We start from the raw sequence: 26,917 nt of genomic DNA, 5'->3' as shown, positions 1-26,917 counted from the left end.
TAAGATTAAAATCATTCACAGCCACAAATGTTTCAGAACTTCGACATGTATATGAAAAGAGAGCTATCTTGCAGCTCTTGCTTCTGCTTCACATCACAACTATTCAGTGAAAACGTGTAGAGAGAGAGCACTGTGTTTTCTGTTTTCTGGAGGATCGATCAGAAGCAAAAATGGCGGAACCAAAGCTGAGCAGCATAAAGGACAATAGGTGGTCACTCCATGGCAAGACAGCACTTGTGACAGGAGGCACCCGAGGCATTGGGTTCGTCATCTCATCATATGCTTTAATCTTCTTCTCTCTTCGCATTCATTTTTCCTTTTATATTCTAATCTTTCTTCTTCCTTTTGAATGTCTTAGACATGCCATCGTAGAGGAACTGGCAGAATTTGGTGCAGCTATTCATATATGTTCACGAAAGCAAGATGATATTGATAAGTGTTTGGAAGAGTGGAAGAAGAAGGGATTCAACGTCTCTGGTTCAGTCTGTGATGTCAAACATAGCCACCAACGACAGAAGCTTATGGAAACTGTTTCCTCAATCTTCCACGGAAAGCTTAACATTATGGTAACATTATTCAACCACCCATCTTAAATTCATCTACTCCCTGCAAAAACTCTGAAGCAAGATTAAGAATATAATTAAGATTTGTTTATTTGTTATGTGGTTGTATTAGGTGAACAATGCAGCGATAGAAATAACAAAGGACATATCAGATCACACTGCTGAAGATGTATCAACTATAATGGCTATAAATTTTGAGTCTGTGTTTCATTTGACTCAACTTGCACACCCACTTCTTAAACAATCTGGATGTGGGAGCATAGTATTCATTTCATCCATTGCTGGTTCAAAAGCTCTTCCAGCTTTATCTGCTTATTCAGCCACTAAAGGTACACAGACTAATTTTTTTTCTAATTTTCCACATATATTAATATAACTTGTTGATCTAAACAAAATACATAATATAATTCAGGAGCTATGGATATATTCACTAAGAGTGTAGCATTGGAGTGGGCAAAGGATAACATTCGCGCAAATGCTGTAGCACCTGGACCAATTTGGACTCCACTCTTTGAATCTTTCAGGGTATGTTGGAGAAATAATTATTTAATATGAGTAAAATAATATGAAATATTACATTCAATCCAAACTACGTATTTATTAATTTTCTTTCTTATATATTATTTATCTTAATTGTTTTTATTTAATATAGAACCAAATTCATATTTGAAATCTTAATACTTAATTTGATTTTTAATATTTAAAAAAGTATTAAATGATTTTTAAAAGGATTAAATATATTTTTGGTTTATGTACTTTGGAATTAGTTTTTTTTCGAGACTTTGGCTTAATTATGTCTCCCAACTTTAACATTGTATGGATTTAGTTCTTTCAACCAAATTTTGTTAAGTTTATTTAACATTTTAAACCCATCTTATAATAGCATTTGAGTTGTTTATACCGTTTGACATATTTTTGCTTCAATATTTGTTAAAAAATTATAATGAAACGCATTTAAAACGTCAAATAAATTTAACAAAATTTGGTTAAGAGAACTAAATTCATACAATCCTAAAATTGGGGAACTAAATTGGACCAGAGTTCCAAAGAGGGATTAATTCCAATTTTCACTTAAAATTGAGGGACAAAAACCTATTTAACCCTTTTCAAAATGATTAAAATGCCCCCTTTCAAGAATTCCTAGTAAATAAGCAATTATAGAAGAGCTTGGTTTACAACATTGGAGTAAATTGCATCTTCTTCAACGTGTTTATACCCTTATGCTAGTGATTTATTCATTAGGTAACTAAACTAAATATATCCATGGGATTAGAGACCAAGACACTTATTTTTTACCTTTATTTATTAGTATATTCCTTGCTTAGTTAATGCTTATATAATCAAACTTCGTATATTATGGAGCATGGATCATTAGGGTACTTGTGGAACTCTGTTACGTGTGAAAATGGCATTAACTGTGTAATTTCGAATTTGACACATATGTTAGCATTATGTTTTTGTTTGCTCATACATGATATCATGGTATTCTTACAGGAAAATCTTGAACCGAAAGAGCGTGATGCTATTACATCCACGGTATTTTTGGGTCGTGTAGGAGAAACCAGGGAAGTATCACCACTCGTTGCTTTCCTTTGTCTTCCAGTTGCATCATACATCACTGGCCAAATTTTCTATGCTGATGGCGGTTTGACATCTTAAATTTCAATTAGTGACTTCGCAATTAATTAAGACTCACTTCTATCCTTTGAATTGCTTACTATCATTGGTCGGCCATCTTCTCCATTTATATCTTAAGTTTTTATTAGGTTAAAATACTCTATTGGTCCACCTTTTTATACCAAAATCTCAAATAGGTTTTAAGATTTTTTTTTTAGCTTCAAATGGATCCACATTTTTTTAGTGTCAATTATGTTCATAGGTCTTAAATTTTCAAAATTATGGACCTCATTGAGACTAAAAAAATTCTTAAAACTTATTTGAGATTTTGGTACAAAAACGTAGACCAATAAAATATTTTAACTTTCTTATTATAAGCATCGTCTAACATCATGCATGTATTTGACCCGTATGTATCTTATGCCCAATTTTTTGCTTAATAATTATATAGATGTCGGTGATATTACATGAATTAAACGATGAGACAAATTTACACATTTTATTAACTTGTAAGATTGAATTAAACTTAAAATTTACGTTCTAATATGGTTTTGGAATCATATAGAATATGTTATAATAATGTTTATTGGACTTATTGTGTGATTCATTATTTGGCCGGTATTGGACCACCTACAAATTTATAATTTCACACTTGAAATGTATATTTGAATATGAAGGCGTGTATAAGTGAAAATTTATAATTTTTGTACTCGTGATTTTAATAATCAACAAACTATTTATAGATTTAATGTTGATGAATGTTTTTATGAGATACGATTGATATTTTCAATTAGGAATAATAAATAAATTCGTCGATAGAACTTATCTCAATTCTAATGAGAAACTTTTACATTTACTAGATACAAATATAAGTAATATTTGAATTTTAAAATTAAATATAGAGAGGGAATAAATATATACATATCAATTTTCTCTCTTCGTCCTCGTATCTATCATCATTTTAAATTATTAAAACAAGAAATTTAAAATATTAACCTTTTTTGGTCCTTAATTTTTATGACATATTCTAGGGTGCACATTTTATTCTTTCTACTTTTTCTTATAATTATTTTAATATTTACTAAATTGTTATTTGATATTCTTATTTAACATTTCTATTACTAGATTTTTTTACATTCAATTTAAAAACATATGTATCTTTTTTACATTAAATATTTAATAATATCCTGGTTTATTTGTTGTGTTGTTTATTTAAGATAATTTAATTAATATTTGAAATAATTAATAAACGAGCACATAGTACAAGTATTAAAAAAAATATTTTAGTAACAATTATTTTGTAAGAGTTAAATAAACTGTCTGAAATATTTTTATTTATGTTAATTTTATTTAACTGTCATAAATTTTTGTACAATTTTTATTAAATAGTTAATCTACGGTATGACTCCTTCAAACCTTTAATTTGCACCCTAATAACCTTTTGGTATAATTACTGATTTGGTACTTCAACTTTTTGGTTAAGTTCAATTTAGTACCCAAACATTTGGTTTGTTCAATTTAGTACCCCAATTATTTAAAGAGATTCAATTTGGTCATCTCCGTTAAGTTGGAGTTAACACTGTATCCGTACTGGACACGTGTCAAGCAATGAAATTTTTTTCTTTTAAAAAAAATTATTTTTTTTCAAAAAATTTAAAAACTGTCACGTGTCAGTTTATCATCGTGCCACGTGGCAACTTACAATCATGACACGTGGTAGTGGTAATAGTTGTTTTTCAATTTAGTATCCCAATTTAAATTTTTTGTTCAATTTAGTACTCCAATTTTTTGAAAGGATCCAATTTCGTCCTCTCCAATTTGAGACCAAATCAGTAAATAAGCTTAATTACAACTCATATATACATGTTATAATAATTTTTTCTAATATATACATCAAATCATTTCACCTAAATACTTAAATTATTTTACTTTTTACATTTTAGTCTTTGTAATTTTTTACACTTGTAAAAAATAAAATAATTTGAATATTTAGGTGTAGTGATTTGATGTATAAATTCAAAACAATTATTTTAACATGTATATATAAATTATAATTAAACTTAGTTACTAATTTGGTTGGAAATTGGAAAGAACGAAATTGGATCATTTTAAAAAATTCGGTACTAAATTGAAAACAATTATTACCACTGTCACATATCATGATTGTAAGCTGCCACGTGACACTATGATAAACTGACACGTGACAGTTTTTAAATTTTTTTTTTCAAAAAAAAATAATTTAAAAAAAATTAAAAATAAAAATAAAAATTCCATGGCTTGACACGTGCCCTGTACGGACACAGTGTTAACTCCAACTTAACGGAGATGACCAAATTGAATCTCTTTAGATAATTGGGGTACTAAATTGAACAAACCAAAAGTATGGATACCAAATTGAACTTAACCAAATAGTTGGGATACCAAATCAGTAATTATACCTAATCTTTTTGTATCAAATTTTTCTCTTTCTTTCCTTCACCGGCCTTTACCCAATCTTGATGCGAAATGGAAATCGAGGCCCACTAAAGGTAGAAGAAATAGTCGAAGGTTGTTCACTATCAAACAAACAGACATAACAAGTTTTGTATAATAACTTGTACATTTCTAAATAGTCTTAGAAAATTCAGCTCTGTAGTTTACGAGACATAAAGAGCAATAAATTCTACAGATAATTAAACACTTTTCATATTCTAAAGAACTAAAAGCGGAAGCAAGTGTACTGGATGTGTCATTGGAAATGGTGATAATTTTGGTATCTGATCTTCCAATTGTAGAGCATCATTCCTCTTGATTTATTTTTCTGATGGGGAGAATGAGAAAGGAACAAAATAAATTTGAACATGTTCTTAGATGGGGATCATAGCCCCTTTATGTAACTTCTGGTTACTATTTTCTAAAGATAATATTCCTAATTTGCCCCCTTCATGAAATTAGAATATCACGGATATCTACACAGTTAATATTTTCCTGATAGATATTTCACTACAAAAAAAATATTATTTAGTGGAGGTTATTTTTTCAATCTGTGGGGGTTTTCACCCTCTGCAAATTAATTTGTGGAGGTTTTCTAAACCTCCATAGTTAGAGTTGCCACAAACTATTTGCGTAGGTTTTGAATGACCCCTGGTATTCGAGTTATATTGCGGAGGTTGTTTTGTGGAGAGTTTTAACCTCTTCTATTTCCAAGTTATATTGCGAAGGTTGTTTTGTGGAGGGTTTTAACCTCTTCTATTAGTGACTATTATTTTCTGGAGGTTTGAAACCTCCTTTATTTGCAATTACCCACCTACATTTATTATTTATTAATTTAATAAAATTATTTTTATAATAAAAAATAAATAAAATATATAAATTCCTGAAGTACACAAAAATTAACTAAAATTAATTTTATTGATGATTTGGTAAAGTGTTAACAATTACCATGTAAATATTGAAAAAGAAAATACCTAATGTTGAAAAAAGTATACATAATGTTCTAAATATAAAAACTAATAAAAAACCTAAAGTCATTAGGATCATACTCAAAGTTTACAACCTTTATTCTCTAGTACTTGTTCTTGTCTACAGGATTTCTATACTCAATTGTTGATGCCACAATGTACTCCGAAGTGGTTTCAAGAGTTGAATCAAGCAAAGTGGCTCCACTTGAAGTGCTAAAAAGCTGTTGAATCCAATAGCTGGGAGTTCCATAACGCTGGTGAAAGTCAAATGCAACTGCATCCGGTGTCCACCTACACAATTTCAAATCAAATAGCATGAATACAAAAAATAATTAATAGTGGTGAAATGAAAAAGGATAGAAAAATTACATTTTGTCGTTGGCGTTTACGAAGAGAGGTGCATAACTAACCATGTGGATGATGTCACTGTTTGGAGAAGAAGTTAGAAATGGGAAATAGAAATTAGAGATAGAATGAAGAAAAGGACATATATAAAAAGAACCTATTCTTTTCCAATCTAATAAGACGAACAAGTGACATTCGCTTGATAAGCCACTCCCCAAGGCCCATGACAGATGAACCCAACCATGATGACAAGAAAACCCTAACCAAGAAGATGAAAGTTAATGAAACCGAGACCTAACCAAATATTAGCAAATAGAGTTAAAAAAGTTTCAAACATCATTGATGCTATGACTTTTCTATACACAAAGTAGTTTTGGAATGAGATAGAATAGGAACCAATGTTTGGATCTTTGACGACTTTAAAGTTGTCCACAATCATCCCAAAGCGGCCCATGACATAATTGCTCATATCTTTCAATTTCACTACATTAAGAAAAATCTCTATCTAAGCAAATGATAATAGTAAAATATACCAAATTATTAGTGACAAAATAAAGCACTTCAACAAAGTCCAAATGAACTATTAAAATTTACGATGGTACGTAGCCTTTATAAAACAGAATAGTAAATATTCATTACTAACCAACTTGAATAAAAAGGGAAAAAAAATCAAAACCACCAAGCAAAACTTGCATCAATGCTTAAGCACCTAAGAAAAGTAAATCATACAAGTTAGAAGACAAATAATGAATGAAAACAAGCATAAACCTTTTCTATAAGTTAGAATAATAAAGCTGAAGAAGCATAACTCAATTATAGTTACATACATATGCAAGTTATGCAATCAAATGAAAGGGACTTAACTATGCACATTATTTGTTCCAAAGAAACTTTACCACCATTGTTGTTTTTTAATGAGACTTGTTGATTTAGTGCTTAAAATTATAAATTAATTAGGGAGAAATTGACAAAAACACATAATCAATTACCTGGTATTTCAGTGTTGCCAAACTCTTTGTGTGCATTGGAGAATGTAGTATGACTGCATTTGTTGGAGGAATTTCAATATGGCCACACATTAACGTCTTCCATGCAGAAAAAAAAAAGCCTTTACAAGAATAATTATCCAATTAAATCTAGAATGTGATTTTATACTGGCAACCAATTAGAAGTCGTTATTTAGTCTTTTAAATAGTGATTGAATGAGAGTTTATCCATTAAGTATTAATATACGACAAATTAAAGTTAAGCAAGGAGGGAACACAAAGAAATAAAGAACAACAATCATGGTCGCTGGGATAAATGCTCCGATTATGTAGACAACAGGAACATGAACCATTCAATTTATCCGAAGTCCACTTGTGAGTAAAAAATGGAGAATTAAAGAACTAGCAATTGATTTACATCTCTCTGCATATCAAAGAGGGTTAAAAAATTAGGGTCAAACTCACACTCACTAAGAGACGATCACTGAGAGATGAGCAATGGCCAACGAACATTAATCGAGGACCACTGGCCGATGAGCGACGATGGAGAGGACGAGCACTGGCGGACGAGCGAGGATGGAGATGAACGTCGGTTTAATGAATCCAAATCGAACTTCCAGAACGAGCTTTCAGAACACCGATTTGATGACGAGCTTTCTGAACAAAAACGAAAATGCTAGTGTTTGGAAATTTTGGAGAAAATGCATGAGTAAAGTGAGTGTAAAACCTTGGACGGAGATGAGAGGATGAATGCCAGTTTGATGAATCCAAATCGAGCTTGAGGAAGCATTCTGAATGAAAATGAGAATGTGGGTTTGGAAATGTATGGAAAAACCTTGAGTAGAGCGAGAATGTAAAACTTTGGAGGGAAAGGTTAAAAAAATAAGGGAATTAAAGGTGTAGAAATCTACGTAGGTTATAGAACTCTTCAAAAAACAATTAAAATCCCCACTGATCTTAACACTTAGACAACTTAACACAACCATTTTAAATATTATGATTTTGCGGAGGGTTTTTATAACGTCCATAAATTAACTCCCACTAAATAATAATTTTTTTATAATGTTTATACTCTTAACTATAAATATAATTAATCAGATCACTTCAATAAATTGACTAATAAAATATGACGACTCTGACACATCTAATTATTTATCATATATATATATATATTTATATATATATATATGACCCAAATTGTTAACAATCTCTCACTATATATTCTTATAAATGTGATAGATTTTATGGACTTAAAATTGTCGTTATATACCTTGAGTATATCCAAAACATCTTGTCCATTGATTATATCCGCATATAGAATCAAAACAATTTTAATTGCATTAATCCCAACTAAACACTAATGCTGACATAACTAAATGACATGGACTCATTATAAGAACTGCAGCGTGAAATATTCCGTTAAAATGACTTGTACATGTTTATTTTTCCATTAGTACTTTATCTCAATGAGATCAATATAATAAACTTAACATACAAAGTTTAATTTCGGAATATATTTATTAAACCAAATATGTCGAAAGACAATGTACGCATACTACTAAAAAAAACTCATGTTTCCTAGATGCATAGTTATGGGCCAACGAGTTTTGTTTTCTGAGGACCCACTTCAGGTTCATTTTATTTGGCGATAAGATTAAAATCATTCACAGCCACAAATGTTTCAGAACTTCGACATGTATATGAAAAGAGAGCTATCTTGCAGCTCTTGCTTCTGCTTCACATCACAACTATTCAGTGAAAACGTGTAGAGAGAGAGCACTGTGTTTTCTGTTTTCTGGAGGATCGATCAGAAGCAAAAATGGCGGAACCAAAGCTGAGCAGCATAAAGGACAATAGGTGGTCACTCCATGGCAAGACAGCACTTGTGACAGGAGGCACCCGAGGCATTGGGTTCGTCATCTCATCATATGCTTTAATCTTCTTCTCTCTTCGCATTCATTTTTCCTTTTATATTCTAATCTTTCTTCTTCCTTTTGAATGTCTTAGACATGCCATCGTAGAGGAACTGGCAGAATTTGGTGCAGCTATTCATATATGTTCACGAAAGCAAGATGATATTGATAAGTGTTTGGAAGAGTGGAAGAAGAAGGGATTCAACGTCTCTGGTTCAGTCTGTGATGTCAAACATAGCCACCAACGACAGAAGCTTATGGAAACTGTTTCCTCAATCTTCCACGGAAAGCTTAACATTATGGTAACATTATTCAACCACCCATCTTAAATTCATCTACTCCCTGCAAAAACTCTGAAGCAAGATTAAGAATATAATTAAGATTTGTTTATTTGTTATGTGGTTGTATTAGGTGAACAATGCAGCGATAGAAATAACAAAGGACATATCAGATCACACTGCTGAAGATGTATCAACTATAATGGCTATAAATTTTGAGTCTGTGTTTCATTTGACTCAACTTGCACACCCACTTCTTAAACAATCTGGATATGGGAGCATAGTATTTATTTCATCCATTGCTGGTGCAAAAGCTATTGCATCTTTATCCGCTTATTCAGCCGCTAAAGGTATACATACTAATTTCTTTTTCTAATTTTCCACATATATTAATATAACTTGTTTATAGAAACAAAATATATAATTTAAGGACAATGATATTTTATCTACTAAATTTTGATAACTTTCTCTTATAACGATGTGTCATCTTTTAAGTAGTTTTGAAATATTGAAAATGAAAAAATGGAGAAATGGAGAATCATTTGGAATGGAGAATCATTTAGAAGATGCCACCTAAAATTATAAAAAAAAATTGTCAAAATTTAGTAGTCAAAAATATTTTCCATAATTTAATTCAGGAGCTATGGATATATTCACCAAGAACGTAGTATTGGAGTGGGCAAAGGATAACATTCGTACAAATGCTGTAGCACCTGGACCAATTTGGACTTCAATCCTTGAATCTTTCAGGGTATGTTGGAGATATGAAAACGTGACGTAGATTTGACACCATAATCTATGAATAAAATCATATAAAATATTACATTCAATCCAAACTTTTAAAATAACGTATTTATTATTTTTCTTTCTTATATATTTGTTTATCTTAATTGTTTTTATTTAATATAAAACCAAATTCATATTTGAAATCTTAATACTCAATATGATTTTTAATGTTTAAAAAAGTATTTAAATGATTTTTAAAATGATAAAAAACGTCCCCTTCAAGAATTCCTAGTAAATAAGCAATTATAAGCAATTATAGAAGAGCTTGGTTTACAACATTGGAGTAAATTGCACCTTCTTTATCGTGTTTATACCCTTTATTTATTAGTATATTCCTTCCTCAGTTCATGCTTATATAATCAAACTTCGTATATTATGGAACATCGGTCATTGGAGTATTAGGGTACTTGTGAAACTCTGTTACGTGTAATTTCGAATTGGAAAATGATTTTTATTACTATTATATTTTGACAACTTTCACTTACAACTTTATGTGTTATCAGTTTTTTATTTTTTCATTATCTCATTTTTAATATTTCAAAACCACTTAGAAGATGATATTTCATATTGTAAAAAAAAGTTGTCAAAATTTAGTAGTCAAAATATCATTATCCTTTCAAATTTGACACACCATTATGTTTTTGTTTGCTCATATGTTGATATATCATGGTCATTGCTATTCTTATAGGAAAAAATTGGACCGAAAGAGATTGATGCTTTTGTTACATCTACGATATTTTCGGGTCGTGTAGGAGAAACCAACGAAGTATCACCACTCGTTGCTTTTCTTTGTCTTCCGGCTGCATCATACATCACTGGACAAATTTTCTATGTTGATGGCGGTTTCACATCTTAAATTTCAATTAGTGACTTTACAATTAATTAAGAGTCACTTCGTTCGATTAATTCTAGTGTTCAATTTGTATTTCCATGTTTCATATATCCTTTGAAACTTGTTTAGTATAATTGGTTGGCCATTTTTCCATTTATATCTTAAGTTCTTATTAAGCATTGTCTAGCGTAGTATATTTGGCTCGTATGTATCTTATGCCCAAATATTTGCTTGATGTTGTTGGTGATATTACATAAACAAAAAATGAGACAAATTTACACACTTTATTAATTTGTAAGATAGAGTTAAGCTTAAAATTCATATTTTAATATATTTTTAGAATCATATAAAATTTACTATAATAATGTTTATTGGACTTATCGTATAACTCATTATTTGATCGATATCGGACCATCTACAAATTTGTAGTTTGACTTGAAATGTGCATGTTTGAAGATGAAGGCGTGTGTAAGAAAATTTGTAACTTTTGTACTTGTGATTTTAATAATCAGCAAGCTATTTTTAAGTGTCTGTTTTTTAATGTTGGTGAATGTTTTTATGAGGGAGAAGTGATATTTTCAATTAGTGATAACAAATGAATTCGTCGATCAAATTTATCTTGATTCTAATGAGAAACTTTTATATTTACTGGATACAAGTATGAGTAATATTTAAATTTTTAAATTAAAAATGGAAATTAGAATATATATATATATATATATATATATATATATATATATATATATATTAATCCTCTGTCTTTGTCCTTATATCTATCATCGTTTTTGTACCTGATTGATATTATTTTAGTGCGGAACCAGACGATCTCAAGAACCCTCTGTGTCGAACCTCCTTTTGTTCCTCTCTGAACTCCTCTTGGATCTCCCTGCCGTCTGCACTCCGAGGGCGGGGATACCTGCTGGCACTCCGACGCTCAAGTCAAATAGTGATTCGATATGAGGTGTAATTGGTATAAAGTGAGAAAAGCATACCTTTACGTGTTCACTAGGTCTTAATTTCTACTAGTGTCTTAATGGACCTGTTATTGTTATTTGTGGGCCATTTGTGTTCGAGGATCCACTATTTCCTTTCTGACTAAGTTTATACACATCGGTTCCTTCCTTACTGGTTGAGATTGCATGTTGCCACTTTGTCATTGATCAGCTCTTTCCTTTTTGGCTGAGATTCGCTTGTCTGTACTTCTCAAAATATCATGCTCTTTCCTTTTTGACTGAGATTTGTCTATCTGTACCCCTCCAAATATCAACTTTTTCCTTTTTGACTGAGATTTGTCTCTGTATACGCCTTTAAATATCAACTCTTTCCTTCTTGGCTGAGATTGCGCGTTGCTCCTCTACACCTCTACGCCATAATCCCATTTTCCATATGTCACTCTATTGGGCCAGGATATACACGGCCAAAAGGGTCGGGATATACCCGGCCATCACTCTTAATGGGTCGTCTGCGTCGTGCTAGAGAAATGCCCCAACAATTGGGCCAGATCGCGAGAGCTCCCCACACTCGGGTCGGCATGATCCCAACCATTTTTCCCTTACTAGGTTGGTACGTACCCGACCATACACCAACACCAGCCCCCTAGGCTCGTAGTGAACAAAGTTCACAAGAGGCTATGACGCGCTGCCTTGGAAATGTGGTCGGGGTGTTCCCAACCACTTGCATTTATGAGACTTGCTTTAATTGTGGGGAAAGAGAAAGTATTAATTCAGCTCGTTGTTCGAGGCTGTCTTGTCAGATGAGATTTAGTAGGTGGGGAGTTAAAGGAAATGTGCCGACAACCGTTGGATGGAGCTAGATCTCACAGTTATAAGAGGTTTGTCCTTGTGGAGGGGCTCCTCTATAAATAGGGGTGGGGTCTTGGTGTTGGAGCAAAGGATCCACTTAAGAAGTGTGCTAACCTTCAGCCGAGTGTATCCTGTTTGCACTACTCCAGGTATGTCATCCTCCTCTGCTTATTATCTTTCCAGTAGGCATAGTGATTCAGAGGAGGAGTGGACCGTGTCCAACTCACCGTGTAGTGATAGTTCTCAAAGGGGTGATGACGACTCTGTAGGTGCTGAGGAGTTCTCGACCCAGCGTCATCCGGGGTATGAATGGGTAGATCCCTAGGTGAAACTCCCTTTGTCTAGGTTTAGTAACTTTGCGACCATAGTTGCTTTCCGTAAGAAATGTGACATTGTAGCTAATACAGTAGACGAGCGTATTGTTAGTATAGAGCGAGCCAAGAGTGGGGACAGTGTTTGTCTCAGTAGAGAAGGTCATTCACATGATTTTTTTCTTTATGTACTCGGCCTTGATTTCTGATTTGCATGTTTGTCTCCCTTTTGATGACTTTACAATGGGAGTGTTAAGGGTGTTGAACGTAGCACCTAGTCAACTGCATCCTAACAGTTGGGCGTCCCTTCAAGTGTTTCGACTGATCTGTCGAGTGTTTCATTTGAAACCCACCCCGCAAGTGTTTTTGCAGTATTATTGTACACGTCCTGGGGAGTTGCTCAACTGGTTGTCCCTAGTGGGTCAAAACCATTAGTGCTTGCTTGCGTCCTATACTTAGTCTTTTAAAAGGTTTAAGTCTGGGTTCTTTAAGGTACGCATCTGATCAGCTGGGGCTGAATATTTTTATTTTGACGATGGTGAACCCAAATTCCCTTTCTTCTAGACTAAAAATCCCACCCCGTATCGGGTTTTTCCGAGAGCATCCCTCACCCAGGAGGACTTGTATGTGCTGTCTTATTTGGACCAATTGCCCAAGAAACTCTCCTCTAAAAAAATTATTGGTGTGTTTAGGTCCTCCCATCCGTACGATGATCTTTTTGGTATGTACGTTCGTTTGACTACTCGTAGATATCTATTTGTTATGTTTTGACTAACACTTATTTTATTTGCAGATATCATGGTTGCTGCTGGTCCCTTTGGTAAGGAAGTGTTTCTGGAACTGAGGAGGAAAAAGCTGGAAGAGGAGAAAAGGAAAGGTGGTGAGAGTGCCCGTCATGCTCCCATAGAGATGCCTTCTCAGAAGAGCAACTTGATGCCTCCTGCTGCGGAGAAAAAAAGAAGCAAACATAAGGATCACGCTGCAAGGCCGAGTACTCCCCGACCATCTTCTCTAAAGAAGTCTCGAGGTACTTCCTCTGTTGATAGTGCGACTGACTCTTTAGCAGCGTTGTTAGATTCACAACTTAAAATTAACCAAGGCATAGAGGTTTCCCTATCGTCAGAGGAGGCTGAGATTGTTTCAGCCATGCGTCCTGAGACTGTGATGTATGCGCTGAATGAATTCTATGCCAGAGCAATGGTGATGGGTCGCCATCTGGACACGGTGCTAAGCCAACTACTAGAGACAAGCAAGCTGACTGCTGAGATAGAGAATTTGTAGAGGGAGTTGGTTGAGGCCAACAACAGGAGACAGAAGGTTTCCCTTTAGTTGAGAAATATGAAAAATGAATGATCACAACGGCTGGCGAAACGTAACGCCTTGAAAGTGCGTTGTAGGGACTTTGAGGAAAAAGATAAGGAGTCCCAAACAGCCTTGGAACATTTAGAGGAGGAGTTGACAACAACAAAGAAGAAGAACGCTGAGAAAGCTGGTCGAATTTATCAATTGGAAGGGTACGTGATGTCCCAACATTATGAGGGTTTCTACAAGGCCCTACGCCAAACTTCACATTTGTTTAACTTCAACACGGACGATGTGTATTTTGACATTGACAAAGATGTGTATGAAGGCTCTTTTACTTGCTTCCTTTAGAATTTTGTGTTTACAATTGCTGTGTCTGCCATTTTGTATGTCACTGGCCAATTTCGTTTGTAGGTGAAGGCAAGTACGAGGTGTACCCGACCACTTCTGTTTTTTTTTTTTTTTGGATTTTCCTTTGTGTATTGTTGTGTTATTTTAATTTTTGTTGGTATGAGGGGATCATCTAGGGCGTTGAAGCTTCCTTTCCTATTGATATGGATATGGGAGGATTGTAAGACCCGGGAAAATTAATTAATTAAATAATTAATTAATTAATAAATACGGGTAGAAGTTGCCTTTATGGCATTAATTGTTGTTTAATATGACGTGGAAAAGTACTAGCTCAAATGGTTGAGAGTACTTGGTTTGTGTGAAAAGGCTTGGGTTCGAGTCCTATGTATGTCAATTATGTGTAATTGTTTTGTTATTGATTTTTAAGGATATGTATGAGTATGTGATTATTATTGTAAGATATTGTTGATTTATGAGTATCACCAAATGGGATTTGGTATAGTGGTTGTGCTATGGCCTTATGGGTGGAAGGTCATGGGTTCAAATCTTGTTGGGCATAAAGTAGGCTTTATTTTTGCTAACTATTAGTAGTGGTATGAATGTGAAGGGGTAAAGAAAACCTAGCAGAAGGATAACCATTAGCTGCTGAAAAATATTTCCACTAAGTGACTTGAATAGCTATTAAGCCCACACTTAAGTCCAATTCGTTTTTTTTTTTTTGCATTAACCTACCATGAGCCACTTATAAAAAGCTAAATTGAAGAGAGAATAGGGTTTCTGCAATTGGTTATTGTGCCTATAGAGAGGAGAACGAATTTGAGAGAGAGAGAGTGGAGTTGTGAGTGTGCAAGGGTTGGACCAAGCGGGGACTACGAATCAAGGCTTCTACTTTTTCAATTTTGGTCACTAATTCCAGGTTAGGGGAGCTGAACCTGAAATTGTATGTGTTAGGTCATGATTGTTGATCGTTCAGATTTTGTGTGATGAATTTCGTGCTGATATCAGATGAATTTTGGGATTGTGGGTTTGGTACTGTTGTAATGGAATTATGACTCAATTGTATGAATATAATGAGATTATGCATTGGATATGATGTAATTGAGTGTGCTTGGAGTTTTGGGAACTAAAGGTAGTCTAAAATACGTATATGTGTTGTTGAAATACGGGTAAACTAAATTGGTATGAATTGGAATGTAAATTGATGTTTGTGTCACTACTGTTGTGTGCATAATCAGTGTAGAGACCTGCTATTCTCGCTCAGACGAGCCAGGCTCGCCTAGGTGAGATTAGCAGAGATGTAAACTCTATTGCCACACGAGCGTCTCGCTCAGGCAACGAGGATTGGGTTTGAGCGATATGTACGCTCGCTCAGGCGAGATAAGTTCGCCTAAGCGAGATAGTGTGGAAGTTGCACGTGTTGAGCGCGACTTCTCGTCTAGGTGAGGGTTTGTGGTTTTTGAGCGAACCAGGGTCTCGCCCAAGCGAGATGGCCTCGCCTAAGTGAGATGTCTTGGTCATGTTTGGTGTTTCGCGTGTTTTTCAGCTCAGGTGAGTTGAATTGTGTTTTTGGGCGAGAGATGAACTCGCCTAAGCGAGATAACTTGGTGTTGTTGTTGTTTTAAGCTCGCTCAGGCGAGGTGGGCTAGCCTCAGCGAGGCTGGGAGTTTAGCTTGGGCGAGAGGTCCATAGCTTAAGCGAGTTTATGCGAGTTACTATGTTTCTTGTGCTTGTGAGTGTGTGTTTTGGTTGTCCAGCATGAGGATAAATTGTATATGCATGTGGTGTGATGATTAGGCTTGAAGAACTAAGTCCATTAGGGGTTTGGGATGTGCTCAGTGGTTGGACACATGATGGGCATGGAACTGGTTGAGTTCCCGTCGGCTACTAATGGACAAGGAGTCCTTAGTATGGTGATTGCATGTGTCGGGCGCACGATGGGCAAGGAACTGCGATGTTCCCGTCGGCTACTATTGGGCGAGGAATCCATAGTATGGTGATTGCGTGCGTGCCAGGGTCCAAGTGTGAGACTTGGATGTTTATACTACAGGCGAGGAGTCTGTAGGGCAGGACTATGAGCAGGATAGGCTCATAGGGTTGGACCACGATTGAGTTAATTTCGTGGGAGCACAGGGAAGTCCCAAGACCTAGTTCATGCATATGACTCATGAAGGACTATGAGGTCATGGTTGGGTGATTTGGAAATTATAAATCTAGTTATGTTATTTTGGGTTGGGAAACATATTTATATCATGTTTTGTATATGTATTTTGTGCATAGCTCACCCTTTCTGTGTGTGTGTGTGGCGATGATCGGATAACTTGTTATTCGGGAGCAGATGATGTGACAGGTGGGTCAGGTGACACTTAGACGCGGAGCGAGGCCTAGCCGGGGAATAATATTGTATATGTATATAATTGTACATTTTTAGCTTTGATAAAATTATGTAATCCCTTTGGGAGTTTTTGAGTTTTTTATTTGGTTTATGAATTATGAACTCCTGGATTTATGGATTGGAAATTAAATTTCCCGTGGTTTTGGGAAATGGTTTGTATTAAATGTGGACGTTATTGTATTTCCGTTTTTATTTATTTATTTTCATGTAATATTCCTTAGGGATGTTACAAGGATCATCTAAATTGATGAAGCTTCCTTTCCCATAGAAGAGTGCAAAATACTAACTAATTGTTGTGCTTGATTGAAATGTATGAGTGCTTTGGTAATAGATAATGTAATCATAGGATAATAATAATAATGAAATAATTATGCTTTATTTATTGCTATGATGCCTCGTTAAAACCTTCTTGATCAAAAACCTTCCTTAGGAAAAAAAGATCAAGGTAGGAAAGAGTACATCATTTATTACGCAATCAACTCACAAATTGTTCAAACTAACTATAATAAAACTTGAGATGTGAGGTGTTCTAGGTGGCTGGGACAGGGGCACCTGGTAGGTGCTCCAATCTGTATGCGATGTTTCCCACAGCTTCTTTGATTCAGAATCGCCCTTCCCAATTGCGTGAAAACTTCCCCTCATACTTTCGGACAACACTTGCCATGTGCCACACTAGATCTCTCTGGTGGAAGGATCACGGTTTGACTTTGGTATTGTAGCGGCACTAGGATCTGAGCTTGGATGCCTCCTCCCGAATGCGTACTTGATCTCGAAGTTCTTGAACCAGGTTTAGTCTTGTCAACATACTTTCTTCGTTAAGGTGTGTATTGAACAAATGCTTCCAAAGAGGGTTCCCCAATCTCGACTGGGATCATCGCGTCTACTCCATAGGCTAGGCTATAGGGTGTCTTTTGCGTTGTAGACTATGGGGTGCAACGATATGCCAACAAAACCTCTAATAATTCGTTAGCCCACCTACCTTTGGCATATCCCAACCTTTTCTTAAGCTCTCGCAATATGACTTTGTTTGCTGCTTCGACTTGCCCATTTGTTTGTGGATGCTCGACCGAGCTGGTAATATGCTGGATATGGAGTCCCTTATAAAACTCGGCTAGCCCCTTGTCGACAAATTGTCTACCATTATCTGCTATGATGATGCTTGGTACACCAAAACTGCACACTACATTCTTCCAGACAAACTTCTGCACTTGTTGGGCCGTGATAAGGGCAAGTCGCTCTACCTCAACCCACTTGGTGAAGTAGTCTATGGCCACCAGCAAAAATTTCACCTGACCTTTCCCTGGGCAAAAAGGCCCTAGGATATCCATGCCCCACTTAACGAATGGCCAATGAGAGGTAATGCCATGTAATTCCTCTGACTGGAGGTGTATCATGTTACCATGTTGTTGGCATTGGGCACACTTCCTAACGTACTTCTCGCAGACCTCTTTTACAGTTGACCAATAGTATCCCGTTCGTAGTACCCGGGCTGCCATGGTTCGAGATCCCGAATGTAAGCCACAAATTCTCGTGTGCAACTCCATCATAATATACTGAGCTTGACGGTTTGTCACGTATTTTAATAAAGGGTTGGAAAAGCCTCGTCTATACAATTCTTCGCCAATCAACATGAATTGAGAAGCCTTTTTATGCATGATAGGGTTGTCTTCTCCACTTCTATCGCCATGCTGTATAGCATAATGGTAGCCATCCATTTCTCGTCCTCTGGTACGACTACCTCGGTAGTATTGATATCCATTAAAGTTACAATGGGGCGATCAAGTGTAGTTGTTATTACGAGTGTCAGGATCACCTTTTCTATTGTCAGGATCACCTTGCTAATAAAATACACAGGTCGCTGGTACCCCTCCTGATCTTGTACAATGGCTCCACTAATAGCATTGGTGGAAATGGCTAGATATACTAAGAGGGATTTTCCCTTGCTAGGCTTCTGCAATACCGGGGGAGAAGACAGGTATTCCTTCAACGCTTGAAAAGATTGCTCGCAAACTTCATCCCATACAAACTTTTGTGCTTTCTTCATGAGCCTAAGCATTGGATGGATTCTTTCAGCTAACTTAGCCATGAAACGTGATAATGTAGTCAACCTTCCCACCAATCTCAATATATCCTTGATGTTGGTCGGACTTCGCATGTCAAGTCTACTCCCTCTTCCCCTGGGACTTTCTCGACATTATTCACTATTCGTCGGGGAGGCAACCTGCGTCTTTCTTTCAAGCTATCTGCATAGCATCCGCACTCAGTCGACTGGTCTACATGCATAGTGATTATGTCTCCTGAAGCTGACGGAAACTTCATGGTCAAGTGATATGTGAATATCACCGCACCAAGCGTATTCAACGAGGGTATCCCTAGCAAAATATTATAAGAGGTGTAAGCGTCAATAATAAGGTATCGAATATTTATTGTTCGTGTCATGCCCCATGTCCCAAACTTGGTGAACAAATCAATGTAGCCCTTCGTATGCACTCGCTCTCCTAAAAAGCCTACGATCGACTTTGAGTACTGTTGGATTTCTTCATCTAGAATTTTTAGTTTTCTGAATGTGCCCCAGTACAAGATGTCCACCGAACTGCCTGGGTCTGCCAAGGTTTTCCTTACTACAAAGTCCTCAATTTTTACTGATATCACCATTGGGTCATTTTGCTGGAGATCAAGCTTGGAAATCATCGTCTCGAAACGTGTTGGGTGGCATGTGCCGCCTGGGACATACGGATACGACACTAACACTTTGGATGGCTTGTACGTACATCTTTCTTGCGGACATATTGGCTCCACCTCCTGTAAAGCCTCTTGAAATATAATTGATTACCTCTCTTAGCAGTTTTTCTTTTGTATCTCACTCATCATCTTTATTGGGTTCCATCCTACTTCGGGTACCTTCTCCTTCCCTCTCCCGGTATCCTGATGCCCTTCATGGTTGCTTCCCATAACGCCTCTCTCGCTCTCCCCTGGAAGAGAATCCCCCTCCTTCTCACTTCACAAATCTTCTTAGGTGTCTCACTTGTATAAGTTCCTCGATTTTGTCTTTCAATGTAAAGCAATCTTTCGTTGTGTGCCCATAATTTCGATGATACCGACAATGCTTAGTGGAATCTGCATTTGGAGGAGTCAGAACCCTTCGAGGGACTGTTATTAGGTCAGTGTTCAGGGCTTCCTATAGAATTCTGGCTCTGTTGGACATGAAGGGTGTGTATCTGCTGTATTTTGGCTACCTGGAGTCTTTGAACCTATTGCCAGGTCGGGGCGCTAGCATCCTTTCCCTATCATTGTGCCTCTTTTCCTGAGTGTCTGGTAAAGTTGTACTACGAAACTCTTTCAGTTCCTTCATCTGCATAAATGTCGTTGCCTTGGTCTGAAGCTCGTCTAGATTGCTCACGAGTTTCTTGCATAGACTGTCAACGAAGGGGCCAGGCTTCAATGCTGTTATAAGGTGGTGCAATGCAACCTTAGGATTTAGATTAGAGATATTCAAGGATATCTTCCCAAATCGCTCCATAAATTTCCGTAGAGACTCTCCTTTTTCCTTTCGTATATTCACCAATGCCAGAGAAGTGAGATGATGTGGCTTACTAGTGGCAAACTAAATGCCAAAACGGGTAGCCAATGTATCGAAACAATCGATGGAGTTGGGTGGTAATCGTGTGAACCAGTTGAGTGTAGGCCCCTTCAAGGATGTTGGGAAAACACGATAGAGGATTGCGTCATGTGAAGTATACAACCCTGTTTGGGTGGTGAAGACGTCCATGTACTCCTCCGGTTCAGTAGTGCCATCGTACTGGCTCATAGTCAACCCCTTCCAACGTGCGAGAACTTCCACCTCCATGATCCCGTCCATGAAGGGATGGCGTTTGGCTGTTATAGGTCTCGCGCCTGTTTGGTTGGTGATGGTCTGTACTCGGGACTCGTCTCGCCCCGTGTCATCCTCTCCATCTTCATTACTATGGGATTCTTCCCTTTGTTGGGAATTTCGCTCAATTTGCCTTCACATCCGTTGGTTCTCCTCTCTTAGGGCATTTAGTTCTTCCTTGTTCTTGCGTCTCAATTCCTTCAACTGACGATTCATTTCTCGCTGCATCTCCACTGCCATTGTACTTTGATCGACTGCTGCTCTTGTCGACACCATCTTTCTTGAGAATAGTCTGGCCCCACGGTGGGCGCCAAGTGTACTTGATCGATACTATTTTAGTGCGAAACTAGACGATCTCAAGAACTGTCTGTGTCGAACCTCCTTTTGTTCCTCTTTGGACTCCTTCTGCATCTCCTTATTGTCTGCACTCCGAGGGCGGGGGTACCTGCAGGCACTCCGATGCTCAAGTCAAATAGTGATTCGATATGAGGTGTAAATGGTAAAGTGAGAAAAGCATACATTTACATGTTCACTAGGTCTTAATTTATACTAGTCTCTTAACGGATCTATTATTGTTATTTGTGGGTTGTTTGTGTTCGAGGATCCATTCTTTCCTTTCTAACTAAGTTTATACGCGTTGGTTCTTTTCTTACTGGCTGAGATTGCATGTTGCCACTTTGTCACTAATCAGCTCTTTCCTTTTTGGCTGAGATTCGCTCGTCTGTACTTCTCCAAATATCAACTCTTTCCTTTTTGACTGAGATTTGTCCGTCTGTACCCCTCCAAATATCAATTCTTTCCTTCTTGGCTGAAATTTGTCTATCTGTACCCCCAAATATCAACTCTTTCCTTCTTGGCTGAGATTGCGCGCTGCTCCTCTGCACCTCTGCGCCATAATCCTATTTTCCATATGTCACTCCATTGGGCTGGGATATACACGGCCGGCCAAAAGGGTCGGGATATACCCAGCTATCACTCTTAATGGGCCGTTTGCGTCATACTGGAGAAATGTCCCAACAATTGGGCCAGAGCGCGAGAGCTCCCCACACTCGGGCCGGGATGATCCCGACCATTTTTCCCTTACTAGGCCGAGACCAGAACGTTCCCGACCATACACCAACAATTTTAAATTATTAAAACAAGAAATCTAAGATATTAACCTTTTGTTAGTCCTTAATTTTTATGACTTATTCTAGGGTGCTTATTTTATCCTTCCTAAATTTTTCTTATAATTATTTTAATATTTATTCAATTGTTATTTAATACTCATATTTGGTATTTTTATAATTAGATTTTTTTTTACATTTGATATAAAAAATATGTATTTTTTTTACATTAAATAATTAATAATATTATGTTTTATCTGTTGTGATGTTTACTTTCTTTTGTAAGATAATTTAATTAATATTTGAAATAATTAATAAACGAGCACATAAGGGGTTCAAGTATTAAAAACAATATTTTAGTAACAATTATTGTGTAACAGTTAAACACTACTACAGTAAAGGCTTTTTGCCCCGGTTATTTTCCTCATTTTGCTTCGGGTCTAGAACCGAGGCATATTGGGGTGAGACCAAAAGGCACCCCTTTTGGCCTCGGTTGTTACCCGAAGCCATATAGTTCCATTTTTGCCTCAGGTCAAAATAGAACCGAAGCCAATCATCCTCGTCGGCGAAACGCAACAACCACGACCATCTTCTTCCATGCATCTACACCATGCTCGAGCAACCCTAATTTTCATCATCTCTTTCCATCACCATGGCAGCCGCCACCCTTGTCGGAAGCAACGCACCGTACCACAGTTTCGTCTTCTTCTCTGCAATGCACCATTGTGCGAAAACCTGCAGCCAACAAAAACACAGATCCACAACCTACAGCCAATAGAAACACAGATCCACAACCTGCGCGAAACGCGAACACACATCCAGATGCGGACCACCATCATCACGCCACCATGAACGACACACCAGATGCAGAGAGCAGCGCCACCGCGAATGAAGGCTGCGCCACCGCGAACGAAGGCAGCGAACCACCACTGCAACAACGCAACGCCACCACCACCTTCGAACAGATCGGAGCAGCAGCGAATCTGCGCCACTAGAGCCACCATTGCTACATCTGGAACGTCGACGACATCACCACCGCGCCTGGAATAGCCATGCCAGAGGGAGAAGAGAAAAAGTGTTGTTGCAGAGAGGGGCGCAGGAAAGAAGAAGAGAAAGGGGGCTCGCGAATTTGGTGCCCTAATTAAACCATATGGCCTCGGTTATTAATTGAACCGAGGCATATAGCCCTATTTGGCACCGGTTCAGACCCACCCGAGGCCAAAGAGGTAACGACTAGTGGGTTTTTAACTTCAGGTCTGTGTAACCAAAGCATATGAGCCTCCTTTGGCACCGGTTTTTGGCGAACCGAAGCATATGAGCCTCTTTTGCTTTGGGTTAAGCTGAACCGATCTATAAAAGTTGTCTGAAATTGCAAAAATGCCACAGCGCCATTATATACTTCGGTTCCTGGACAACCGAGACATATAGGACGAGGTAAAAATGAATTTCTGTACCAGTAAAATAAACTGTCTGAAATATTTTTATTTCTGTTAATTTTATTTAACTGTCATAAATTTTTGTAACTTTGATTAAATAGTTAATCCATGTTAACTCCTTTAACCCCTCTGCATCTTAATAATGTTTTGGTATCAAAATTTTCTCTTTCTTTCCTTCACCGGCCTCTATCCCATCTTGATGCGAAATGGAAATCGGTGCCTGCTAAGGTAGAAGAAACAGTCGAAGGTCGTTCACAATCAAATAACCGGACATAACAAGTTTTGTATAATAAATTTTTCATTTTTAAATACTTTTTGAAAATTCAGCTCTTAAGAGTATTAGTTTCTGAAAGCAATAAATCCTAAAAATAATTAAATAGTTCCTATATTTTAAAGAACGAAAAGTGGAAGTACTTAGATTAACTGGAATGGTGATAATTTTGATATCTTATCTTTCAACTATACAGCCCTCTAAATTTTCTTTTGATGCACTCTTCTGTAACAAAAAAGAAAAATAAATAAAATAAATTTGAACATACTATCAGATGGAGATTATAACCATTTTAAGATAATTCGTTAATATTTTTTAAAGATAATATTTCTAATTTTTCTTTTTCATCAAATTAAAATATTATAACATTATCATAGTTAATATTTTCATAATAAATATATCTAATTAATCAAATATTTTAATAAATTAGCTAATAAAATACGGTAACTTTAACCCATTTAATTATTTATTTTATATATATATTATCAAAATTATTATGATAGAACATGTGTGGCTGATGTTTTTTATCACGCGTTCAGATCTCTGACACCCGACAATTCCAAATGGTACGTCAGCGTATGTAATGGTTTAGTCGAACATTTTAATGTGGTGTGTGACACTTATCCAATGTGTGGTATACGAGTGGGTGTTACATGCCATTGCAGAGTCGTCTTTGTGCTTCATAGTTCCGTGGTGGTACTTTGTAATGGGTTGAGTTGAATTCTCATGGCCGCTTGCAGTGCCTTTCACAATAGTGTTTAATGGTGAAATTCGTGGTCTTTTGCGATGATACCAGGTGTGTCGGCGGTGATGATGGGTTTCGTGGGTTCCAGTGATATCTCCTGCAAAGATTATATATTAATCATTTGATAGACTTTAATATCATTTTAAAGAAAACTTAACTCAAATCGAATATTATTATATTTAATAATTCTTTGTTGAAAAAGAAACTTAACTATTTAAAAGTAAGAGAGATATTTGTTATGATTCTGTTTTTAGAAAGGAATTATTTTCCTTTTAGAAAAGATCTTTCTTTTTTCCTCTTAAAGGACAGAATTATTGAACGTGGTAGGGAGACCAATAATGAATAAAAAAGGAAAAATATTCTTTTATTATTAAATTTTGAAAATTTTCTTTTACAATTTTATGTGTTATATTTTAAGTGATTTTTTATTTTTATGTTTTTTATTTTTAATATTTTAAAACTATTTAAAAGATAATATATTTTAAGTGATTTTTTATTTTTAATATTTAAAAACTATTTAAAAGATGATATCTTATGAAAAAATTATTAAAATTTAATAATCAGGTATCATTATGAAAAAAATAACTGAGAAACAAAATCATCCATCTACATCAAAGTATATTGATCCAACGGTTAAAATACATTATTCCGCCACGGTGGAAGATAAAAGAAGGTTTTGTACTCTTGTGTTGTCATATTTATCAGAAGTCGTTCTACCTTTTCTTCTGGAGCTCATTACAACAAAAGTAATGGCGGAAACAAAGTTGAGCTTAAAAGAAAAAAAATGGTCACTGCATGCGATGACTGCTCTAGTCACAGGAGGAACTCGAGGCCTTGGGTTTTGTTTCTTATAGCTCTTACATCAACCATATTTCTAGTTAAATGGAGTATATGTGGTTTAATCAGCTTTCACTAACTCCACTAATTCTTCTTTTTTCTTTTTCATTTTAGACACGCCATTGTTGAAGAATTGGCCGAATTTGGAGCAGCTGTTCATGTGTGTGCTCGTAGCCAAGAAGACATTGATAAATGTTTGGAGCAGTGGAAAAGCAAGGGACTTAATGTAACTGGTTCAGTATGTGATTTGCTATATCCTGACCAACGTAAAAGATTGATGGAAACTGTTGCCTCCATCTTTCACGGAAAACTCAATATTCTTGTAAGATTCTATACTTAATCTGTTTCTCTTGTGAAGGAAATATAAAGTTACTATATTACTCTTAATTTGTTCTTCTTGTGTTTCAGGTGAACAATGCTGCCATAAGTATATCAAAGAAAATAATAGATTACACTGCAGAAGATATATCAACCGTAATGGGCACCAACTTTGAGTCCTCTTATCATTTGTGTCAACTTGCACACCCTTTTCTAAAGCAATCTGGGTACGGGAGCGTAGTGTTTATTTCGTCCGTTGCAGGTGTAAAAGCTGTTCCCGTTCTTTCTATTTATGCAGCTTCTAAAGGTATCTTTTCATTTTCTTAATTTTCCATTGAATGCAATTTGAGAATGAGACCATGTATTCATTTTGCCCAGGAGCCATGAATCAATTCACCAGAAACTTGGCATTGGAATGGGCAAAGGATAATATCCGTGCCAATGCTGTGGCACCTGGTCCTGTGATGACTGTTCTTTCGAAGTCTCTCATGGTATATATATTCGTTTTTTGCATTCAAGTTTCTTATCCAGTAGGCATATAATCAAGGTTGATTAACAATTTACGAAACTTGTTTTAACTATTTTCTCTTAATCTTCTAAGAAAATCATTAGTTTTGATAAAATATAATAATAATAAGACATGGGCTATGTGGAATTAACAATGATTGGTCGGTCCAACAGGATTCTTCGGATGAAGGGTACAAGATTGTTACCGAGGCAGCGTCTCGAACATTTGTTGGTCGTATGGGTGAGCCAAAGGAGATATCAGCATTGGTAGCTTTTCTTTGCCTTCCGGCTGCATCGTACATCACTGGACAGGTTATAGTTGCAGATGGGGGTTACACAGTCTAGTAATTGCTCCACAAGTCATGTCTCCAATAACCCAATCATGGTTGATATGATATGTACTATTGCTTGTATTTGGGTCCTGGTCTTAAACATATCCATGTGTATCATTTTGTTCATCTGTTTTTTGTTTTTTTTTTCCATTTAACAAGGTACCTTCTCCCACATGTTATCATTGGTAATTAATAGAACAACACTTCCTCCTTCTAGTATTTCTGCCGTCAATATTGTCACCAAAATGAAGAGTACACCGGAAACTTTTTATACCGAATAAAAAAACTTTACATAACATAGAAAGTTTTCATTTTTTATATTGGTTAAAGTTACAATCAGTATGTGACTTCATATATTAGTCACAATCCTAGCTCCACTTGCCGCCTCGCTCAAGCGACCATTGTCAACGGTTGGCGCCGACGTTGGGTATGGTTGTTTGCGCACATGCTCTCTAATTTCTAGAGGCTCGAAGAATTTATGTACCAAAATAATGTATAGAGGAGAAAAGAATCGGAGTCCTATCTCGCAACTTCCTTTCAGGCGTTCAGGAGAAAAGAATCGAAGTCCTTATCTCG

The 26,917-nt window shown here is 36.2% G+C and overlaps 2 protein-coding genes across 5 annotated transcripts; both read left to right on the top strand.

Moving 5' to 3' along the window:
- LOC114183171 (tropinone reductase homolog) lies at positions 1 to 26,560 on the top strand. 4 transcript variants are annotated; one of them, XM_028070087.1, is made up of 5 exons: positions 1 to 262; positions 359 to 566; positions 676 to 892; positions 25,881 to 25,993; positions 26,184 to 26,560. In XM_028070087.1, the coding sequence occupies exons 1-5, from the start codon at positions 171 to 173 to the stop codon at positions 26,352 to 26,354; spliced, it is 801 nt and encodes a 266-aa protein (XP_027925888.1). In that variant the 5' UTR covers positions 1 to 170; the 3' UTR covers positions 26,355 to 26,560. The 4 variants fall into 4 exon arrangements, with proteins under 4 accessions (XP_027925888.1, XP_027925891.1, XP_027925892.1 ...); XM_028070090.1 differs by lacking the exons at positions 25,881 to 25,993; positions 26,184 to 26,560 and adding exons at positions 976 to 1,088; positions 2,058 to 2,657 and having other exon boundaries at positions 2 to 262; XM_028070091.1 differs by lacking the exons at positions 1 to 262; positions 359 to 566; positions 676 to 892 and adding exons at positions 25,064 to 25,185; positions 25,299 to 25,506; positions 25,593 to 25,764.
- Positions 8,603 to 11,047, top strand: LOC114183172 (tropinone reductase homolog At5g06060-like). The gene is made up of 5 exons (XM_028070092.1): positions 8,603 to 8,862; positions 8,959 to 9,166; positions 9,276 to 9,492; positions 9,781 to 9,893; positions 10,617 to 11,047. Exons 1-5 carry the CDS (start codon positions 8,771 to 8,773, stop codon positions 10,782 to 10,784), a joined length of 798 nt encoding a protein of 265 aa, XP_027925893.1. The 5' UTR covers positions 8,603 to 8,770; the 3' UTR covers positions 10,785 to 11,047.
- Positions 26,561 to 26,917: the final 357 nt, after the last annotated feature.

Source organism: Vigna unguiculata, chromosome 5, assembly GCF_004118075.2.
Source record: "Vigna unguiculata cultivar IT97K-499-35 chromosome 5, ASM411807v1, whole genome shotgun sequence".
NCBI lineage: Eukaryota > Viridiplantae > Streptophyta > Magnoliopsida > Fabales > Fabaceae > Vigna > Vigna unguiculata.
Note: the sequence above shows the minus strand (reverse complement) of the source record. Positions and strands in the feature narration are given on the sequence as shown.

Bases quoted from the DNA above. Each gene is read 5' to 3' on its own strand.
- LOC114183171 (XM_028070087.1), top strand. From the start codon at position 171: ATGGCGGAACCAAAGCTGAGCAGCATAAAGGACAATAGGTGGTCACTC. The intron at 263-358 runs GTTCGTCATCTC...TGAATGTCTTAG, and splicing joins GGAGGCACCCGAGGCATTGG to ACATGCCATCGTAGAGGAAC. The intron at 567-675 runs GTAACATTATTC...TGGTTGTATTAG, and splicing joins ACGGAAAGCTTAACATTATG to GTGAACAATGCAGCGATAGA.
- LOC114183172 (XM_028070092.1), top strand. From the start codon at position 8,771: ATGGCGGAACCAAAGCTGAGCAGCATAAAGGACAATAGGTGGTCACTC. The intron at 8,863-8,958 runs GTTCGTCATCTC...TGAATGTCTTAG, and splicing joins GGAGGCACCCGAGGCATTGG to ACATGCCATCGTAGAGGAAC. The intron at 9,167-9,275 runs GTAACATTATTC...TGGTTGTATTAG, and splicing joins ACGGAAAGCTTAACATTATG to GTGAACAATGCAGCGATAGA.